We start from the raw sequence: 18919 nt of genomic DNA on the forward strand, positions 1-18919 counted from the left end.
CCTTGCTCAGTTCTTGCAATCTGCTCGGAACCCCAGCATTTCTGTTTATTTGGCCTCACTGTGCATTGGGTATGTGAACTTGGGTTTAATAACAGTTCAATGATTCTGGAAACATTGCTGAGTGAAAGAGGGCAAACACAAAATAATCCAACCTATATGGTTCTATTTATATGAACTTCAAAACAAGCTGCATTAATCCATGTTGTTAGAAGTAGAGTAGAGGTTACCTTTGGGGAGGAGAGAGGAGGCAGAGATGGGGCAGGGCCCAAGAGTTGTTTCTGGAATGCTGGTAATGTTCTGTTTCTTAATCTCCTTGCTGGTTATTTGGATCTGTTTGTGAAAATTCTTAAGGACTGTACACTTCTGATTGGTGTACTTTTTTGTATGTCTTATACTTAAATAAAAAGGTTTTTTAAAAATGCTCTATTATCACCTACCTCAAATTCCTTGACTGTGGTGGGGGGCAAGGTCCAAGGTGCTTGGGGAAAAGAAACTGAGCAAAAAAAAATTACTTATATCGATTTAATTACTGATAGGTAACTCCTACTTAAGTAGATTACTTTGTCACACACATACATTATCGGAACTCCTGTGCATTTTATAAGGCACCTACTATTGACAAGCATTCACTCGAAGGTGACACGATCACAGTAAAGCTACAGGGTGCTCTCTGGAGTGGTAGGAGAGTTGTACAGGCTCTGCTCTCTGAGTTAGTGGGTTTCAAGCCTGGACCAACCATCCATTAGCTACATAACCTTCAGTAAGTCTCTTTCTCTGCATTTCTGTCCCATCAGAGGGTGATAATTATATGCCCACTTTATAGGACTGTTCTCTGTATTAAATGAGATAATATATATGAAGTGCTAGGCATAGTGCCTGGCATATAATAGGAACCCATTAGTAGCAATTATTGGAGAGTAAAGGTCTTCCCAGACAATAATTCCCAAACACTACCTCACAGATCACCATTACCTGCAGTTGAAGCTAATCATAAGCAGGAAAGATTCTGAAAGCCATTTCCCTGGAAGTTAATTAAGTTCTTATGATCCACGTGGGAACCAGAATCTGGAGTGCCAGCAACAGGTTTTTCAGGCTATTTGCTTTCAGAAGCACCCACCCCATTCCATTGCCCTCAGCCAGCAATGCTATACCTGAGTCCCTCCCAGTCTCCCCACAGCCCTCATTTCTCACGCCTCCTGTGGCTCGTTCCCATAAGCTTGCTCTAAAAACTTCTACTAAACTTTTCAGGCGGAAATACTTGGAAGCAAACTTCATGCTCTTATTTCTAATCCTCAAGAGGCTCACCATTCTCTTTGCTCACTTCGTCCCAGTCCCCTGGCTCCAGGCAATGGTGTGAAGGTGAAAGCAGTCCCCACACCCAATGATAGCCGGAGAGTCCAGAGAGGGATGGGGGTCAGTCAAAGGAGTCTCTTTGTCCTCGTTCCAAGATAAAGAGCTTTTTCAAAACAGTTACATTTTCAAAAGGTCAGTGGTGGCAGGATTAGAGATATTTGGCATTTTTAAAATGACTTTCTGCATTTTCCTGATTAACTACCACTACGTATTATTTTTACTACAAGATTCTTTGGGACCTCCTATAATTAAAAGCATTTTGTGCTCAATGCAGAAAACTTGGAAAACACAAAGGGGAAAAAAAAATTCCCTTAATCACATCATGTAAAGATAATAGCTGTTAACATTTTGGCATATGTCTTTCCAGACTCTTCTCTATGCAGAGATGCTTCATTTTTGTAATCTGGGAAAAAAGTAAACATTTAAGAGACAAAGCCTTGGGTCTTTAGTCTTCAGTTTATTTCTGTTTTTAAACAGCATCTAACGGCTTGGGAAAGTCCCTAACAGCAAGGGCCTGCCCCATGCACTCCCAGAGGCTGCCTAAGCCAGGCCTGAGGTCCAGGTGCCAATAACTCCCCCTCACCCACACTGGCCATCAGGCCTATTTTCACTCCATCTCTAGAGACTTGGGAGAGAAGAGAGTCTCCAGTTAGAGGGAAAGTTGGGACTAAGAGACACTGCATGGAAGGACTGGGCTCAGACACAGCTGCCTTTGTTAGTCTCAGGATATTTTGGGATTTGGTAGCATGCTCATACAGACTGTGGGAGGGAGCAAAGAGGGGCTCCTGGATTCCTCTCTGGCCTATTTCATTCCTAGGCAAGCCTTCGAGCACCCCTTCCTCTTGCTGAGCTCAGTGCATCGCCTTTAGAAGCTGGGCACACGGTAGCCTGTGTAATCCAGCATGCCTTGCCAGGACCTGGTCAGCGGTACTATACTCCTGGCCTAGACAGGATGGGTAACCAGGAAAGTGACGATGATTCAAACCCAAGTGTCCCACTGCCTCCCACTACAGGGCTTGGGGCCTGACTGTACCAACCCCTTACCAATTCTCACCTGAAGGGAAATAATACAAGGGCATCTCTTTGTGAGGAGCGGCAAACCTGGGCATTGAAACCCCAAGCACAGGCACGGCTGGGCCCCCAGGCCAGAGACGCCTCAGTGCATGCACTAAAGCAGCAGGGCAGCTCAGCGGGAGAGTAGGGGCCCACAGGGTTAGATCTACCCTTCCCCCAACTCCTCTCCACACCCATGGTAACCATGGAGACATAACCACCCCCTCTGCCAGCTGCCTGGGTTTAGACAACCAGGCCTGGCCCACCTCCACCCAGCCAAGTCCTGAACTGATGCCAGGCCGGCCACAGAGTGGTTGCAGGAAGAACTGGGATTGGGTGATTTGGTCAGTCCAGGCTTCCAGCACAGCTTGGGAGGACTACCACAGGAGCCTCCACACCCTGCTGCCTGGGCTGGGGTCAGACGGGGCTTAGTCAGCCAGCACAGCGGGGCCACATGGCCCCGGATGCCCTCCGCCTGTGGGCTAACAGCTACTGTGGGGAAGTAGCCCTTGCTGCAGCAGCAGCAGCCTCTGGGCCTCATTGAGGGGGCTTTCTGGCTGCTGTTCCTCCTGCCCGGGCCTCTCGGCCAGCCCCCCAGAGCTGAGGATGTACCGATAGTCACTGGGAGTGCCCCCCACTGCCCCCAAGTCGCTGCCATCCCCAGCCCCATCAGCAGCCTGGTCCCCGCCAGGCAGCTCCAGGCTGCCTCCCTCAGCAGGCTCCTGGGCTCCCTCCAGGTTGATGTACAAGGGGTCCTGGCTGGTGGACAGCACGGACAGGCGGCCCAGGATGTTCTCCAGCTCCATTCGCAGACACGTGAAGCTTGGGCGCTGCTTGGGGTCGGCGCTCCAGCATTGGTACATGAGCTCATACCTGGGGCAGAGAGAAGGGAGGGCCAAGGTGAGAAGCTGGAGAAAGGGGAAGGGCAGTCCTTCCTTAATCATATGAAACCAGGTTTTAAAAATTTTATTGAACACACTCACGTATAAGGCTTACTATATATCTGGCACTCTTCTAAGTATTTTACACCTATTATTCTCACAATACTGTAAAATAAGTGATCCCTATTTTACCAGACTGGAGCACAGAGAGGTTAAGAATCTTGACTAAGGCCACACAGGTAGAAGTGAAGAAGTTTGGGAGGGAACAGTAGGAATGCTTTTGTCTTGTGGAACACAGCCTGGAGTCAGGGTTATTTCATGGGGCGGTTTGAGCATCCAACCTTCCTTCCTAAATCATCACCCATTCAAGCAGGCTGAAATCCTCATTGTTCGTGGACACCTCTGAGAATCTGAGAAAAGCTTCCAGCCCTTTTCCCCTGACAGGTATACTTTTTTCATACAATTTCAGGAACTTCACAGATTCCCTGAGGTTTTATCCCTATTCTCAGGGACTGCCTCAGGCTGAGGGAAAAAAAGAACTAACGGGAAGGGGCAGAGACCAGATCCAGTCAGAGCCAATGCCTGTGCCCACAATGAAAGCCCCAACACTCCCCACACACCAGCCCTCCTGACAGGGCCTCCAAGGATGGGGGAAATCATGCCAGACACTGAGTAGGCCGTGGGAATGGTCCGAGCCGTGGGTCTGTGACCAGGCGGTGATACACTGTCAAGGCTGTGCCAGGAGCCAACTGGCGCCCGTCCACGAGGCTGCCTGGTGGGAGGCCAGTGCCTGCCCATCCTCTATTGACAACACTAGCTCCAGCCTGGGAGGACACTAAGTCGAGGCCTGATCCCCACCGCCCAGCGGAGCCTCTGCAGCTCCAGAGGCCCAGGTAGGCGGCAGCCACCAGGAGACCTGAGCTTCCTGCCCCCGCCATGCCCGGAGCTCTGCTGAATGAGCAGGAGGTGTAGGGCCTGATTCGAGCACTCAGATTTCCCTTTCTCACAGTCCAGCCTCAGGGCTCTTCAAATCCACTGCCCTAGAGAAAGAGGATCCCACCATTTGGGCTGAGCCTTCCTCTGCCTGTGCACAGCAGGAAAGTGGGAGGAGACTCCTTTCCTGGGTCAGAATGGACTCCCTCCCCCTGGTACCAGTGAAAAGCTTCTCCGGGGGCTCAGGGAAACCCTGGCTTGCATGGGGTAAGAGAATAATACTAGAAAAGACAGATCACAGTTGGGGTCAAAGTCCCAACTTGTTCATTTAGTTGCTGCGTGACCTGGGTCATGTTACTTAACCTTTTTAATCCTCGTTCCTTATCTACAAAATGAGGCTAGTAACAGTCTTTTGCTCATATGGTTAAAGGAGCATTACCTGAAAGAATGCCTGTGAAGTGCCCAGCTAATGTCAGTGACACTGTCTTCCAGTCACAAGGGGTTCATGACACTTCCCTGTGCAGTGACTGTATCACCACCCAGCCCCACTCCCAAGGACTCCAGGCTTCCAGAAAGGAAAGAAGACAGAACCCTCCTCCCAGGATCTGAATTTGTTATCTTAGGTCTTTCCACTCCCTCAAAGAGGAGGCCAAGACAAGAAACGAAGCCAACCTCCCGCCCCCAGCGCCCCCTCCTTGTCAAGCAAGGAATGCGATGGAGCAGCAGTTCTTTCCCTGCCCCTGGGCAGCGCTCCCTGAGCGGGAGGGAGAGCTCAGTCTCAGAAGAGCGGTGGCGGGGAAGAGGTGACAGGGAAGCCTGCACTATGGCTCAACCCTGTACCTTCTGCCCGTGGGTGGGGTTCCTGGTTCTCCCTGGAAACTGGAGAAAACAGAGTGGTAGGAAAAGGCTGGAGCAAGAAATGTGGGATGATAAAGAGGGAGAAAAAAAACAGGGAAGTGATGGATGAAGAGGAAGTTTGGGGTAGAGGTCAGCCTTCCCTCTAAATGACAAGAACATATCCACAAAAACAAACAAACACACCCCACAGAAGTGCAATCAAGTATCTAAGCTCCCACTGAGCCAGCAGCTGTGGTGGCAGCCATCAGCTGAAACCCCAAATTCCTGTTTCCTCCCAGAATCCCCTTCCCAGGGCACTCACACGTCCTCCATACACTCCGGAGGCTGTTTCAGGCGGTTCCCGCCGATGAGGTAGTTGTAAATCTCAGCGTTCTCAATGCCAGCATATGGCGTCTGCCCACGAGTCACAATCTCCCACATGGTCACCCCGAAGGCCCACTGGGACAGAATTGAGATTGGAGGGGTGTTATCATTAGGCTTCCTGAGCCAGGCAGAGTCCCAGTACAAGCACATCTGGGGTCCAGAGGCCTCATAATGGGGCAGCCAACGCCCAGAGAGCAGACTCCAGAGGCTAGGCCCTTGGAGATGCTAAAGGTCCACCCACACCATAGTCCACATTACTTGTGTTACCACCAGATGTCATTGTGCCATGCTACTCACCACATCACTGTGCACAGTATACAGGTTGTCAGCCAGGCTCTCCAGGGCCAGCCACTTGACAGGCAATTTGGAGGCACAACCCTGGCGATAGTAGTCCCCGCTATAGATCTTCCGGGAGAGTCCAAAGTCGGCCACACACACCGTCATGTCTTCTGCCAGCCTGTGAGGAGTGTTGGAGGATGCAGGAGTCAGCCTTCCCCTAGGCTGGCAGCCTTACTAAATCCAGGGCATCTTTGCTACCAAGCTGTCCCCTCATGTAGCAGAGACTGTTCCAGGCGGGAGCTGACCATGAGCTAGTTCCTCCCAGCACCACTTGCTCCCTCCCACCCCCGAACTCTAGAATTCACATACATGCAGTTCCGAGCAGCCAGGTCTCGGTGGATAAAGTTCCGGGAGCTCAGGTACTCCATGCCACAGGCAATGTCTACCATGAACCGGACCAGGGTCTGCAGGGGCAGGTTCTGGTGGGCAGAGAGGACAAGCTCAAGCTGGACCTGCCCACCCAGCCAGGGTAGGAGGAATGGGGTGCCCTGGCCAGAAAGTCTAAAGACTGTCCTCAGAATCACTGAAAGGAAGGGGACAAAGGGGCTTGCCAGTGCCAGGAAGCTTTGGCAAATCTAAGGGAGGGCACCCAAAAGTCAAGACGCCACCCATCTGAGGCTCCACAGGACCCTTCTCCTAGGAAGGGGCCCTGCCCAGCCTAAATTCCCAGGGCTTTGTGAAGGAGAAGGAAGCCTGTTAACATTCAAAGGGTCAAACCTGGAGCCCACCTGCTCCCAACCCAACTCAATCGGCCCTACCCACCAGGCCAACCTCCCTCCCAGGGTCTTTGTCCCTTTCCAACTCCTGCTGCTCCCACCCCAGGCACTCACAAAGGGGTTCTCCCCAATCCGGGAGGCGAGCAGGAAGGCGTGCAGGTCCCCATGCTTCATGAAGGGCAAGATGACCATGGGGATGGGGAGACGACCTTTGGCCCTGCTCCGGAGGCTCACCCCTGAGGACAAGGGAGAGTCAGCGGGGCACGTAAAGGCCAAGGGATAGCTCAGGCGTCTGCATGAGCCCACACCTGCTGGGTCCCACCACTAGCCCTGGCTCTGCTACCTCTTCCCTGACAAATTCCACACTGGCCTGGTGACTACACAGGAGGGACTCTGGCTGCCCCCAGATCTCTTCTCTATCGCCTTCTCCACCTCTTCTGTTCACATGAGCAGTCTTCACGATATAGGGTTTGCAAACTGAACTCTTTACCTAGAGCCTGATCAGATGTCAGCCAGGCCCCTCTTGCCATTTTGGTGTCTGCTTACTCACCAGGCAAGTCTGAACTTCTCTATCATAGGCTGCCCTTGCACCTTAGTGGGGCACAGTTTCAGCTCTATTTTACATTTGCCTCTCCCAAGAAGGGGCTCACCAACAAGTGTGGCCACGTGTGGATGGTCAAACTCCTTCATGCAAGCCGCTTCTCTGAGGAACTCTTCAATGTCACTTGAGGCAATGATGTCAGCTGGGAGAAAAGGATGGGAGTAGGGATGAGGGAGATGTGGACCCAGGAAACAGTCTGGTCATGAGCAGGGAAAAACCCCGTGGACTGGTGCTATCCAAAAATTTCTCCACTCTCTCATGCCTTCCCTTTGGTTTGAACAGCTGAGCAGCTCAACCAAACTCAGTTTTAATCACCCTGAATGAGACCAAAGGACAGCCACTGCTGACAGCAGAGAGGAAAGGCTGGGGCACCAATTTGTGTGGGATTATGACTGTGAATTATTCATGTGATATAGACAGATCCCAGTTAGTGCTGACAAACTCTTTTTGGAAATGTCTAGGGGTCCAGCAGAGCCTGCTTTAGGATCAGCCACCCCTTTCATTCTCCCAAGTGATGCCTGCACTCCACAAATACAGCACTATTCTCCACTCACCTTTCAGCATCTTTACAGCCACTTTCACAAAGGAGCCATCCTCCTGCTTCAACTGGGCCTCCCGCACTGAACCAAACTCTCCTAGGAATCATCCAAATGACAGTGAGTCCCCCTGGCTTCCTGCCCCCCAACCACATCCCTCCCAGGTGACCCTTCATAGGGACACAAAATCGTTAAGATTCTGGGGGCTCTCTATTCGTAACCAAAGCAAAGTATGCTGGGAGTGACTCTCAGCCCTCCTCATCCCCAGCCACCATTCCCCCAAGCATCCCAAACCCAGGAGTTTACAAGCGTATCCCACTCATAGGAGCTGACCCAAATCCACAGCCTCAAAGTGATAGGGGCAACCAAACACACCCAGATCTGGCAAACTCGACTCATGCCAATCCCTGCACAGCCCCACATACCTTTGCCCAACATCCGGCCCAGGGTGAACTGCTGCTCTGGGATGAGCACATCCTCCAGTTTGTCCTTCAGCTCATCGCTGATGCCCAAGCTGTCCACTGTGGGGAGGAGACGGTAAGAAAGGGGATCCAAAACCCGCCCTCGGAGCAGAGATGAGCTTAGTTTAGCTTTCCTACAGCTAGGTCTGCAACCTCCACAAGGGTAGGTCAGTGTGTCTCTTCCGCTATTGTGTGCTGAAGACTCATCAAGGTTCAGACCTACTGGTCAAATTAGTAAAAGGAATGCAGATAGGGGCCCAAGGTAGCCCATTTTCCTCTCCCATGATTTCCCACCACTCACGTGTGGCCTCAATGCGCTCGGGCCTTTCCCGATTGAAGGACCGTGCTGCCCGGAAGTGAACGGCTGGCTCCCCCCGGGCCATGACAGTGTCAAAGGCTTGCCTAAAGGAAACCAAGGACTTGGAGTCAGCTCCAAGGTCTTCAGTCACTACTGACCTCTCCCTTCATGTTCCCACCCCCTTACCCAAACCGTGTTTCCTTCCGCCTCTTTCGAAGTAGGATGAGGGCCAGGGCAGCGGCTGTCACCAGGGCTGTCAGCACACCCAGGACCACAGGCACCCAGGACGTGCGGCTGTGGGGAGCACCCTGCTGGCCTGTGGGTGACAGGGGCAGCGTCATGAGCTAGCCTGATACCACAGAGTCCCCTGAAAACATTCTGATGATGGCCATCTGGCCTGGACAAGAGGCTCCCCTCAATCAGTAAGGGTTCTGAGTGGAAAGAGGCTCCAAAGGAAGATTCACGCATTCGTACTCTGTCCGTGACAGGCCCTGGCTGTTGGGACCTACAACGTGATCAGAACTTCTATGCTAGTCATGGGGCAGAGGGAGGAGAATGAGATACAATCCTAGCCCCAAGTGCTTGACTCTGAATCTTTGGGCTTATTAGGAGGGGAGGCGCTGCCAGCCTCCTCCCATCAGTCTAGGTTGCCCTTGAGAGCAGAGATCCCTAGCCCCCTTCCCCTTACAGGCCTCACCTGCATGGTCGTGAGAAGAGACCACCAGCGGCTGACTCCAGGGCCCACAGCCAACTGCATTGGAGACGCACACACGCACAGTCAGGTCCTTCTGGGGGTCCCAGCCCGTCAGGTTGGCCCTGGTCCCCTCCACTGTCAGCTCACCCTGCAGCCAGGGAAAGCCCCCATCCCACACTGAGCCTGAGGAAAAGGCCTTGAGCGTGGGCCTGAAGGCAGAGAAAGGTCTAGCTGGGAACATGGGAGGCTAGGGACGCAACCTGCTGGGAGTCATCACATTCCTGATCCAAGCTGCAGAGGCCTCTCCTGAACACAAACAAGGCTCAGTCTGGGGATGTGTGGGGTGGGGGAGGGGGCAGGATAAGAAGGCTTTATCTGTGTCCTCCCCCAGTTTGTGCAGGAATGTGCTTCCTGTTTTACATTCAAAGTGGACACTGGAAGCAATCCTAACAGGAGACAAAATCCAATAATGAATGCAGCCTGCAGGGGAGGGTAGGGAGGGGTAGATTCCCTGGGGTGTAGAAGGCCCACAAAGGCCCCCAGGCTCACCAAGGACAGCCATTCTGAAGTTCTATGGCCTCAGGGCCCTGAGGGCTGACTCCAGGACACATGCAGAGTGGAGGCTTCAGTCATCCCTTACCTGGGTTCCATTGTCTTGGGCCCAGGACAGTTTATAGGGGCCCAGGGGGCCTTCCAGAGGGCCCTTGGGGATTACTTCTTCCCACTCCAGGATGAGGCCCGAGTCTGTGCGGATGGCATGAAGGTGCTGGGGAGCACTGGCTGGGGCTGTTCCCAAAGAGAGAAGGTCACTAAGAGCCCTGCCCTTCCCACCACCTGGATCCCATGCAGGCCTCTGGAACCTTTTCCAAAGAACTCAATAGCCCAGAGAGCAACAGGTGGGGGAAAAATTCACCTCCCAGTTCTGAATGCTCTCACTCATTGTCCTGGGGAGGAGGGTGGGCAACGGTAGGACCTGTACTACCCCAGCCAGGCAGAGTATTGTGCTTTATCACCACGGTTACTGCCTCAGCAGCATCCTCACCACTCTCCTCTCACAGCCCTGCCAGCCTCCTTGCAATTGCCATGAACTCCAAGCAAGTTCGTGTCAAGGGTCATTGCACCCTGTGCCCTTTTCCTGCAGTGCCTTCCCCCAAATATGGCTCTTTCCTTATAATTCAGAACTCAGATCTCTGTATGGGGGGTATTCCTGGACCACCCTGGCACTCTTCACCACTGTATTATTTGATCTTTTCTACTTTGTCTGCCCCAACTTCTACTACTTCGGTTACTTTGGGGTGTAACCGAAGGAGAGCAAGAGTGGGGTCCTCTAACTGGTGGAGCCCAGAGCAGGGGCCTCTGCTGCCCAGGAAAACTACCCAGAATAGTTTCAAAGGTGCTCATTAAATACCTTTTGAGTGAACACATAAAAATGAACAAGCCTGCACCTTTTACAACTGGAACTGCATGGGAGGGGGACTGGATTGACCCAGTTCATAGGTAAGCAGCAGGTACTCAGCACAGTGTTTGCTGAATGATGATCCTCCCTCTCTCAATCAACTTCATTCAGAGCTGGCACCAACACCGTCCCTTCCCTGCTTGGGCCCTGCCCAGTCTCTCTGCTAAGTCCCTTACCTAGACCTTTTGTCCGAAAGGGCACCCAGTCAGCATATGGAGAAGGCCCCAAGGCATTGGCACAGCGAACCCTGAGGCTATAGTTGGTGGCAGGTGCCAGGTCCCGGAGCAGGCAGGTAAAAGGTGGCACAGGGACCACGACAGCCAGGACCTCCCAGCCTCCTGGGGCCTGAGTCACCTACAGAAAAGCAGAAAACTAATGATGTAGGGGAGGGAAATTTCTAAGGCATGTGAGATGAGATGGAAGATGGGACAGGTTTGGGTATGGTTGGGGGATTTCAGTTAACACCTCCTCAAGTCTATCAGCCACCCACCCCCTTCCACCCACCCCCACTCCAGTTTCCACACTTCCATGTCTTTGCAAATGCTGTTCCCTTTGCTCTTCCTAGCAAAGTCCAACTCACCCTCTAAAATTCAGCGCAAATACCACTTTTACTATGAAAGCCTTTCTCAAATATTCGAGAAAATTCATGCCCCTTTGGGCCTGATGCACAATTATATTAGCGTGGTTACCACTCTTTATAACTGTTTACATGCCAGCGCAAAGTCTCAGAGCTTCTCAAGGGCAAAGTAATGGAGCCAGGCCTACACCTTACATTTTGGGGACCCAGGGTAAGAGTGCAAATAAAGATCCAGTGTACCATATGGCTAAATATTTAAACGTTAAAAATCAGCTAACAAACTATTAAAGAAAATATCTTCTCTCTTAATATATTGACACACAAAGCTACAAAACAACCTGGGAGGTCAGGTTTGCATTTATAACTCTCCGAATCCTTGGAGTCCCAAGCCGGAATGTGGTGACACAAGAAGAGCCAGCCTCCAGCCACGGGTCTGCACTATGAAGGATGTCACATGCATGGGTGTGGACAATGCTGCCTGCATACCCACCCCCCACAAGCGGCTGCCCTTTGGGCTTAGAGGCACACATACCATAGCACGATCCATCCTCTGGAGGATGGACCAGGGAAGAGGCCCATACAGGCCCCAGAAGCAGACTCCAGTTAAGGGGAAGTAGAGGGGCCTGGTGATCTGGCTGGGCATGTGCCCTCAGCCCTGTGGATTCCTTGCCCTGGGGCAAGGAGTGTAATCAAAGGAGAGCAAGAGTGGGGTCCTCTAACTGGTGGAGCCCAGAGCAGGGGCCTCTGCTGCCCAGGAAAACTACCCAGAATAGTTTCAAAGGTGCTCATTAAATACCTTTTGAGTGAACACATAAAAATGAACAAGCCTGCATATTCTCCTATTTTTAGTATCACCTTACCCAGCTTTCCCACTCTCTGGGGCCTAGGACCCTTCTGGTCCCCTTGTTCTCTTTGTCCTGAGTCGGGGGGTGGGGCACATGAGTACAGGTATCAGATAAGTCAAAGGTTTGGGTTTTCGCCCACATAAGAAAAACTTCCAGGCATCCCCCATCTGCTCTAGTGATCTGTTTTCTAGCTTAAAGAATGCACAGGCTGAGCTGATCTGCTGTCATTTGGTTGCCGGAGCACCCAATAAGGGGCGTGGTCAGGGCTGTTTCTTAAGGGACTGACACCTGAATGGAGCTGAAGTCCAACCCCCACAGGCAAGACTAGGTAAACAAGATACCACTGTCAACAAAGTAGCACTGAGGCAGCCAGAAGGAGTATGGGCAGGTGAGCCCGTCCGGCCCTCTCAGCCTACCTGGACTGTACAGGATTGGAGCAGAGCTAGGCCATCGGCACCTGGTGTCCAGGTCACACTAGCGTTGCTGCTGGAGAGCTTCGTCACTGTGATGTTGAAGGGGGCTGCAGGCAGTGCTGTGGATGGGGGCTTAGTGTCAGGGCCCAGGAAGGATAGGAGAGGAGGGAGAAGGCAGGGGTGGGGGGAGCAGGTGAGGCTTGAGTCCCTCCCTAGGGTCTGCCCCCTACCCCTGTGCAACTTAAAGATGGCTACTCAGCACTTCCAGGAATACACAAGCCAAGCAACCAGCAGGGCACAGGTCCTCATACCTGGGAGAGTGCCAAGGCTGTGGAGAGGTTGCCTCTCCCTGAATCAGGGGCCTGGTCTGAGCAAGGAATAGGGTAAGATAGTGGGTGTGTGGGAGGAGGGTACCTTGGCCTTGGGAGATACCAGTGAGAGGCAGCTGTCCCTGAAGCCACAGCCCATTCCAGCACACACTGGTTCTCTCCCCTTCTCCATCCCTCCCGCTGTGCACAGCAGCCCTTTGGGTCTCCTCTATCATCCTGCTAGGCTGTTTTCCCCACCCCCTTTTCCTCCACAGGGACTGGCAGAAGCAAGGTTGGGCATGAGCCTTGACCACTTCCCGCTGGCTCCCTCCCTCCCAAGGACTCTGCTTCATGATGGGAAATCTGCTGTGACGTCAGTTTTCTATTCTCAGCCACGGCAGGGTCTCAGGTGCTACCACTAGGAATGGAGCTATGCCAATTAACCCCTCATTCCCTCATATCCCAGCAGGACCGAGACAAGCTGGAATACCAAACGATTTTAGCTTCACCCAAAGCCTGAGGAGCACAAAGCCTGCCTCACCGACCCTCACTCCCTGGGGTCCTCCTACCTTGAAGACGAACAGTGGCTGGACGAGAAGAGGCCAGGCCTTTTAAGTTGTGAGCTTCACAGGAGAACACGGTGCTCTGGGTCACCCCTGGAGCCAGAAAACCTCAGTGAGCACCCCCAAGCAGCAACTCCCACTTAGTCTGGGGTTGGGGGGCAGATAGTTAAGTGCTGGGTCTGAATATTCTACAAGTCCCTCCAGCTAAAGGGAGGGGCTAGGCAGCATGGGACTGGCTATAAATCCCAGGGCCGAGGGTCTGTTTTCTCATCCTTCAAATGGGAAAATTGTGAGAACCAACTGATGTAACATACATAAAGTGCACAGCTTTCAGTAAAGCACTTGAGAAATGTTATACCACCCCTCCCACCTCCATCCCATCTCCCGAAGACAGTGCAAAGCTGCCTCCCTTTTCTGGTCACTCCTTTCTTGCACACCCCAGAGCCCTGCTCGGTCTGCTCCGTGCCATATCATTGTTCTAATTGCAGATTCCTTGCCTTTCAATAGGTCTCAGTTCCTTATGCATGTGTCTTGTCTCCCCACTTATACTAATTCCTTGGGGGCTGGACCAATGGCTTCTATTTCTTTTGTATTCCCTCGATCCCCCGTGGTGCCTAGCACAGTGTGGTGTGTGGAGTAGGAGTTCAGTGAGTGCTTATTATCAAGCTGGCTGCCTGAGGGTCGCAACCACGCACATCTGGAGAGAACTGAACCCAGCCTCCCTTCTAATCTGCTCCAACCCAGCACCTCCTGAAGAGAAACTGCCCTGGCTTCCAACAGATTCCGCAGTCCACACTCTCAAGATTCGTATTGCTAGGGAACTTGGTAGATCAGAGTCCGTCCCTCCCACCTTCAAGTGCAGGAGAACAAGCTCAGCCTCCCATCATTTTTAGCCAGTTGCAAGCCTCAACTAGAAACATTAATTTTGTTTCACTGATAAGCAAGCCTCACAAGCATGTGAGGTCTGTGCTGAGGGTCTTGGATTCCAGGTGAATGTGCAGGCATGGCTGCTTTTGGTCTAACTGTGTGGAGGTATGGACAGATACAGTTGTTTGGGAAAAGGTCTGCAGATTTCTGGAAAAGTGCCATTAGGCGAGGAGGCCCCTGTAACTCTGTGCTGGCCTCCCCGACCCCTTTTCCTTCCCCCTGTCATTCCCCACTCTGCAGCCTGAGACTCCTGTCTTCTAGGCAAGCTTGCCAGACACTCCTCCTAGCTCTGCGTGGGCTGGTTCCTGGCTCCTTCCCTTGGGAGGGGTTGGGGGATGGGTGCCCCTGGTCCCATGCAATTCATCACCCAGGGCCAGCTGTGCACGGCCTAGACTGCTGTGAACCACAGAAAGCAGCTCCGGCACCCTCCTTAGGCACACACAGCAAATCACCACTAATCAGCCCACCCGTCCAGCCTAGCACACCTGACTGATAAGCTTAGTAATGGTGTAGCTCACGGACCCAGGCACTCTGGACATTCACAACAGCAAACTCAGAGACATAAGCAGACATAAGCAGGTTTGAATTCTGCCAGCCTCACCACCCCTGCGCAGAGCCCCTCCAGAGGCTGCTCACCTGTTACATTTAAAACGGAAGGAGAGGGAGCAGGTCCCCCAACCTTCGTGCCTCCTCTCCACCAGACAATGGTAACAGGTTCTGGGGGACCCACGGCCTCACAAGACAGTTGGAAGGGGGCATTGGGTGGCACTGCCAGATCTTTTGGTTCCACAGTGAAAAATGGCACACCTAGGGAGAAAAAGGCTGGTGGGGAGCAAGCCTTGCAACTTCTCAGCTTCCAACCACCCAAACCACAAGTTTGTTTACCATTTGAACCCTCTATGCAGAAGGTCCCATGCATAGGCCCTTATGATTGGGTCAACTGTAGACCAGGCATCTAGCTTGGGAGGGGGCAAGCTTCTCTTCTTTGGTATCCCCTTAAGGATATCCTTTATGCTGGTCCCTCTATTCCTAGACCTGCATGACAGATCCTCTCTTCCGAAACCTGCTCTAACAGCTCATCTCAGAGTAAAGGAAGAGGCAGCGGGTGGGAAGATGAGGGAGGGGCAACAAAGGAGGGGGAGTGGGTGGGAGCTTTAGCGGAGGGCTGGCAGGCCCCAGATCCCGTTCAGGGCCCTTTGTTACTTTCTTAGTCACTTTGTTTTCCTGGGCTGAACAGCTCTGAGCTCCTGCAGCTGCGAAGCCTTCCTCCCCTCCCCCATCCCTTCCCCTCTTGGCCCCGCCACTTGGCAGAACAGGGTCCAGCCTCAGACGGGTGCTTGAGGTTTGTTGCTCAGACAACTGAAATTTGCCTACACCCCATAAATTATGGGTCCTGAGTGCCTCCTTGGCTCTCAAAAACCCAGTGGGTATAGTCTTCTGGTCTGCGATGGGCCTGGAGCCTGGTACAATGAGTCCCCAGAGGGCAGTGGAGCAGCCCAGCTTCCCCAAGCTTCCTTATGCAGAGGTGTGGTCACTAGCAGACAGCACCTGCTCCAGGCCAACATGCCCACCAGCTCTGCCTCCTCACCTTCTACTGTGAGCCACACTGGCTGGGAAGTCTCAGTTTCGCCCCCATCCTCCACCTGGCACCAGTATCGGCCCGCATCAGAGCGCTCCACTGACTTCAGGCTGTGGAAACAGGACACAAGGCCTCCCAGGGTCAAGGGGGGAAGCTCTGCTGGGCAGATTCAAGGGGTTCAGCCTGCCCCGACTTCTGAAAGTTTCCACAGGTTGCCAAATAAATATACCACAGACCTCTGGGCATCAACATTGCCCCCAGCTCCCAAACCCCAAGGAAAGAGCACAAGCTCGGCTGGCATCCCACACCTTCCCCCAGAGTCCTGCACCTGAGGAAGCCAATCCAGTGCTGCTCACTGACTGGGATGTACACCTGATCCACGCTCTGGACCACAGCCCCATCCTTCACCCACTGTATCTCAGGCTCCTCCATCCCCTCCACGCTGCAGTTGAGCTTCACCGGCTGCCCCTGAGACACAGTCAGCTTCACTGGGGCTCCCATGAGTTTCAGGCCTGGGAGGTGGGAACAAGAATGTGTCATTCTGCTTGAGAGAGACCCTGTCTCTGGAAATATCCCTCATCCTCTTCCAGAATTTAGCTTCTGTGTCAGAAGGCTCATTCTCAGCCAGTGGCCAAGGAAGCAAAGGCAGGACCATTCGGGAGGGAAGGGGGCCTGGGCTGAGTTGGGGGAAAGAGCTTGACAAGCTCTCCAGACACCGTTTCTACCGCTGACAAGTTCCTCCCAGCCATAAGGAAGTGACCTTTTCCTCATACCTCCCTGCTGGGCAATCTTAAGTTCAGGCTCAACCACTAACAAGAAAGCAAGCCAGGCTGCAACAGTGGGGCGTTCCTATGCACCTGGGGCAGGTACTCCCTAGGAATCACTACTGCACTCAGTCAGTGCAATAGGCAGCCAGCTCTCCACCCAAGGTGTCAGCACAGACCCTGCACTGCTGCTAACATTCCCCTGCACCCCACCCCGGCAAATGTAAGGAAGCTGAGGAAGGGAAGGAGGAAGTGCTCTCCTGAAGTGGAGAACATATGGTTGCAAAACCACGTCAGATCAAACACATGGCAGCCTTCCTGGCAGCCATTGGCTCTATTAATACCTGAATGTGTGCAGGGGCAGGCGCTAGGAAGGTAGGAGGCAGAGAAGAGGGGAGGGGCCCTTAACAGGGAGCCCAAGACCCCTGAGTTTCTGTCACACCAACAGGGGGCCACCCTCTGGAACACTACCCTCTGAAAATACACACACACACACACACCCCTCCTGGTTTCCTAGCATGTTTCTAAGCAGAGAGAAGCTAGTGAATTATCCACATAGCTGAAATCCAAGCAGAAGAAGCTGCTTCTTCCTGCCCTTTGCTGTGTGACAAATTCCTAGGCTCTCTGATCCTATGATACATACCTTTCTGCTTATAATTGTCACTCCCTTCCCTTTCCTTCCCTAAGAGGCTGATATGGTAGAGTGCTGTCTGAAAAGGTGCCTGCTTGGTGGCTGCTGCTCCAGCCTGTCTCTTCCCTACTCCCTTCACCTTCTCAGGACCTGTCACAGGGTGAGGAGGGGTAGCCTCACACCCAATACAGCCCCGCAGTCCCAGGGGTGTGTAGCGTGAACTTAACCGAGCGCTGAAAGAAGCACTCCTGCTACTGGCAAATGCCTCAGTGGCTATGCGGGAACACTAAGCTAAGCAAAGACCAGCAACCTTGTCCCAGCCCATCCTCTCCAACACTCCCGGGTTCAGAAAGCTCTGAGTGGGCACAGGGACTAGAGTATGCCCAGGTGTTTTCTGTGATTGGGCACTCTCGCAGCCCCTGTACCTACGTGGTGTAGGGGTGCCTCTGGGTGCTCAGACCCAGCCTCTGTGGTTTCAGAGTGGGACCTCGGTGTGTCGGGTGGACAGAATGGGGTCCCCAGGACCGGTAGGAGAGAGCAAATAACTAGGAACATCGAGGTGGGAAAATCCAGTCCCATATACCCCCTGCTGACCACTCAGCCCTCAGCCCCACTCCTTTCCCTTCTACCCTTCCAGAAGAGCCCCGGACACGAGAAAGTTGGGGGTGGGGGCCCCCGACCCAAGATCCTCCTGCGAACACACGGCTGTGCCCCCTCCCCCAAGCCTTGGCCTTCCAGCTCGGGCCCCCCGCCCAAATCCCCGGCCCGCCCAGGCCTGGGGCTCGCTCTGCTGCCGTCCCCGGGCACCGACTCCGGCCGCGCCCCTCCGCAGCCCCCAGCTCTCCGCCGCCCCCCGGGCCAGCCCCTACCTGCGGCCGCCGGCTCGGGGAGCAGCAGAGCCGCCAGACCCGCCACCAGCAGCAGCGGCGGCGGCGGCAGCGGCGGCGGCAGCGGCGGCGGGAGCCCCGACCGCCCCATGCTCCGCCTCAGCGCCATCGGCGGCGACGCCGCACCATGCCGGGCCCGGCCCGCGAGCGACCAGGGAGGAGGGGAGGGGAGGAAGGAGGCAGAGGGGAGGGGAGGGCCGCGGGAGGGGCGAGGGGCGGGGGCCGGGCCAGGGGGCGGCGCTGTGGCCGGCGCTCTGAGACCCGCGCCCGCTGTGAGTCGCGGCGGCGGCCGTCAGGCGCGCGGGGTCCCGGGGGCCGCTCCTGGGCCACCGCGCTCCTTCCACAGCCGTCGCCGCCGTCGCCGCCGCCGCTGATTCATGTTCTTCTCGGAGCCGCCGCCTCCTCCCCGGCCTGCCCGCCCGCAGCCCGAGCTCGTACCGCCCCCCCGCGGAGCTCCGGGAGGCTCGCTCGGGGCGCCAACCCGGCTGCTGCCAGCCCGGCCTCCGGCCGACCTCCGCAGCCCCGGCCCGCACGCCCTGCCCCAGCTACCCTTATGCCGAGCCCGAAGATCTGGCTCCGTCCCCTGGATGGGCACCCCAGCCACGCCCCTCCTTTCCCTGAATACACTCCAGCATCCTTTCAAACCCAACACTCCAGATCCTTCCCTCAAAACCTTGCTAGAAGTCTCTACCACACCCCAACTTTTGTCCAGACTCTGATCCCAGAACCCAGTACCTTCCTCTTAGGACAGAAAGTACCTAAATCTACTAGATACTCCCAACCATCAGGCCCCCTGAAATTGTCGTGACTCAGTGTTCCCCGCACAGGATCTACTAGCACACCTTAGTGCTTCTTTCATGAACCTTTCGCCCAGATTCCCCAT

General features: G+C 54.1%; 1 protein-coding gene and 1 long non-coding RNA gene across 3 annotated transcripts; one reads left to right on the plus strand and one right to left on the minus strand.

Moving 5' to 3' along the window:
• Positions 1–1790: 1790 nt before the first annotated feature.
• Positions 1791–18551, minus strand: TYRO3 (TYRO3 protein tyrosine kinase). Of its 2 annotated transcripts, XM_072962642.1 has the most exons (19): positions 18019–18551; positions 16083–16266; positions 15764–15864; positions 14812–14982; positions 13255–13341; positions 12381–12496; positions 10719–10896; positions 9727–9872; positions 9090–9234; positions 8579–8708; positions 8396–8496; positions 8059–8154; positions 7652–7732; positions 7147–7239; positions 6611–6732; positions 6090–6199; positions 5739–5898; positions 5380–5516; positions 1791–3279 (listed from the first exon to the last, which is right to left on the minus strand). In XM_072962642.1, the coding sequence occupies exons 1-19, from the start codon at positions 18143–18145 to the stop codon at positions 2889–2891; spliced, it is 2676 nt and encodes an 891-aa protein (XP_072818743.1). In that variant the 5' UTR covers positions 18146–18551; the 3' UTR covers positions 1791–2888. The 2 variants fall into 2 exon arrangements, with proteins under 2 accessions (XP_072818743.1, XP_072818744.1); XM_072962643.1 differs by lacking the exons at positions 14812–14982; positions 15764–15864; positions 16083–16266 and having other exon boundaries at positions 18019–18205.
• On the plus strand, positions 6141–13556 carry LOC140696822 (uncharacterized). Its single transcript, XR_012073368.1, has 3 exons — positions 6141–6249; positions 7559–7753; positions 13152–13556. It is a non-coding gene; the product is annotated as an uncharacterized lncRNA (long non-coding RNA).
• Positions 18552–18919: the final 368 nt, after the last annotated feature.

The sequence above is a fragment of the Vicugna pacos genome, chromosome 6 (genome assembly GCF_048564905.1).
Source record: "Vicugna pacos chromosome 6, VicPac4, whole genome shotgun sequence".
NCBI lineage: Eukaryota > Metazoa > Chordata > Mammalia > Artiodactyla > Camelidae > Vicugna > Vicugna pacos.

Excerpts from the sequence above, each read along its gene's own strand:
- TYRO3 (XM_072962642.1), bottom strand. The coding sequence starts at position 18,145 with ATGGCGCTGAGGCGGAGCATGGGGCGGTCGGGGCTCCCGCCGCCGCTG. Across the intron at positions 8,497-8,578 it reads CGGAAGGAAACACGGTTTGG|GCAAGCCTTTGACACTGTCA; the intron begins GTAAGGGGGTGG and ends GGTTTCCTTTAG. Across the intron at positions 7,240-7,651 it reads GGCTGTAAAGATGCTGAAAG|CTGACATCATTGCCTCAAGT; the intron begins GTGAGTGGAGAA and ends CTTTTCTCCCAG.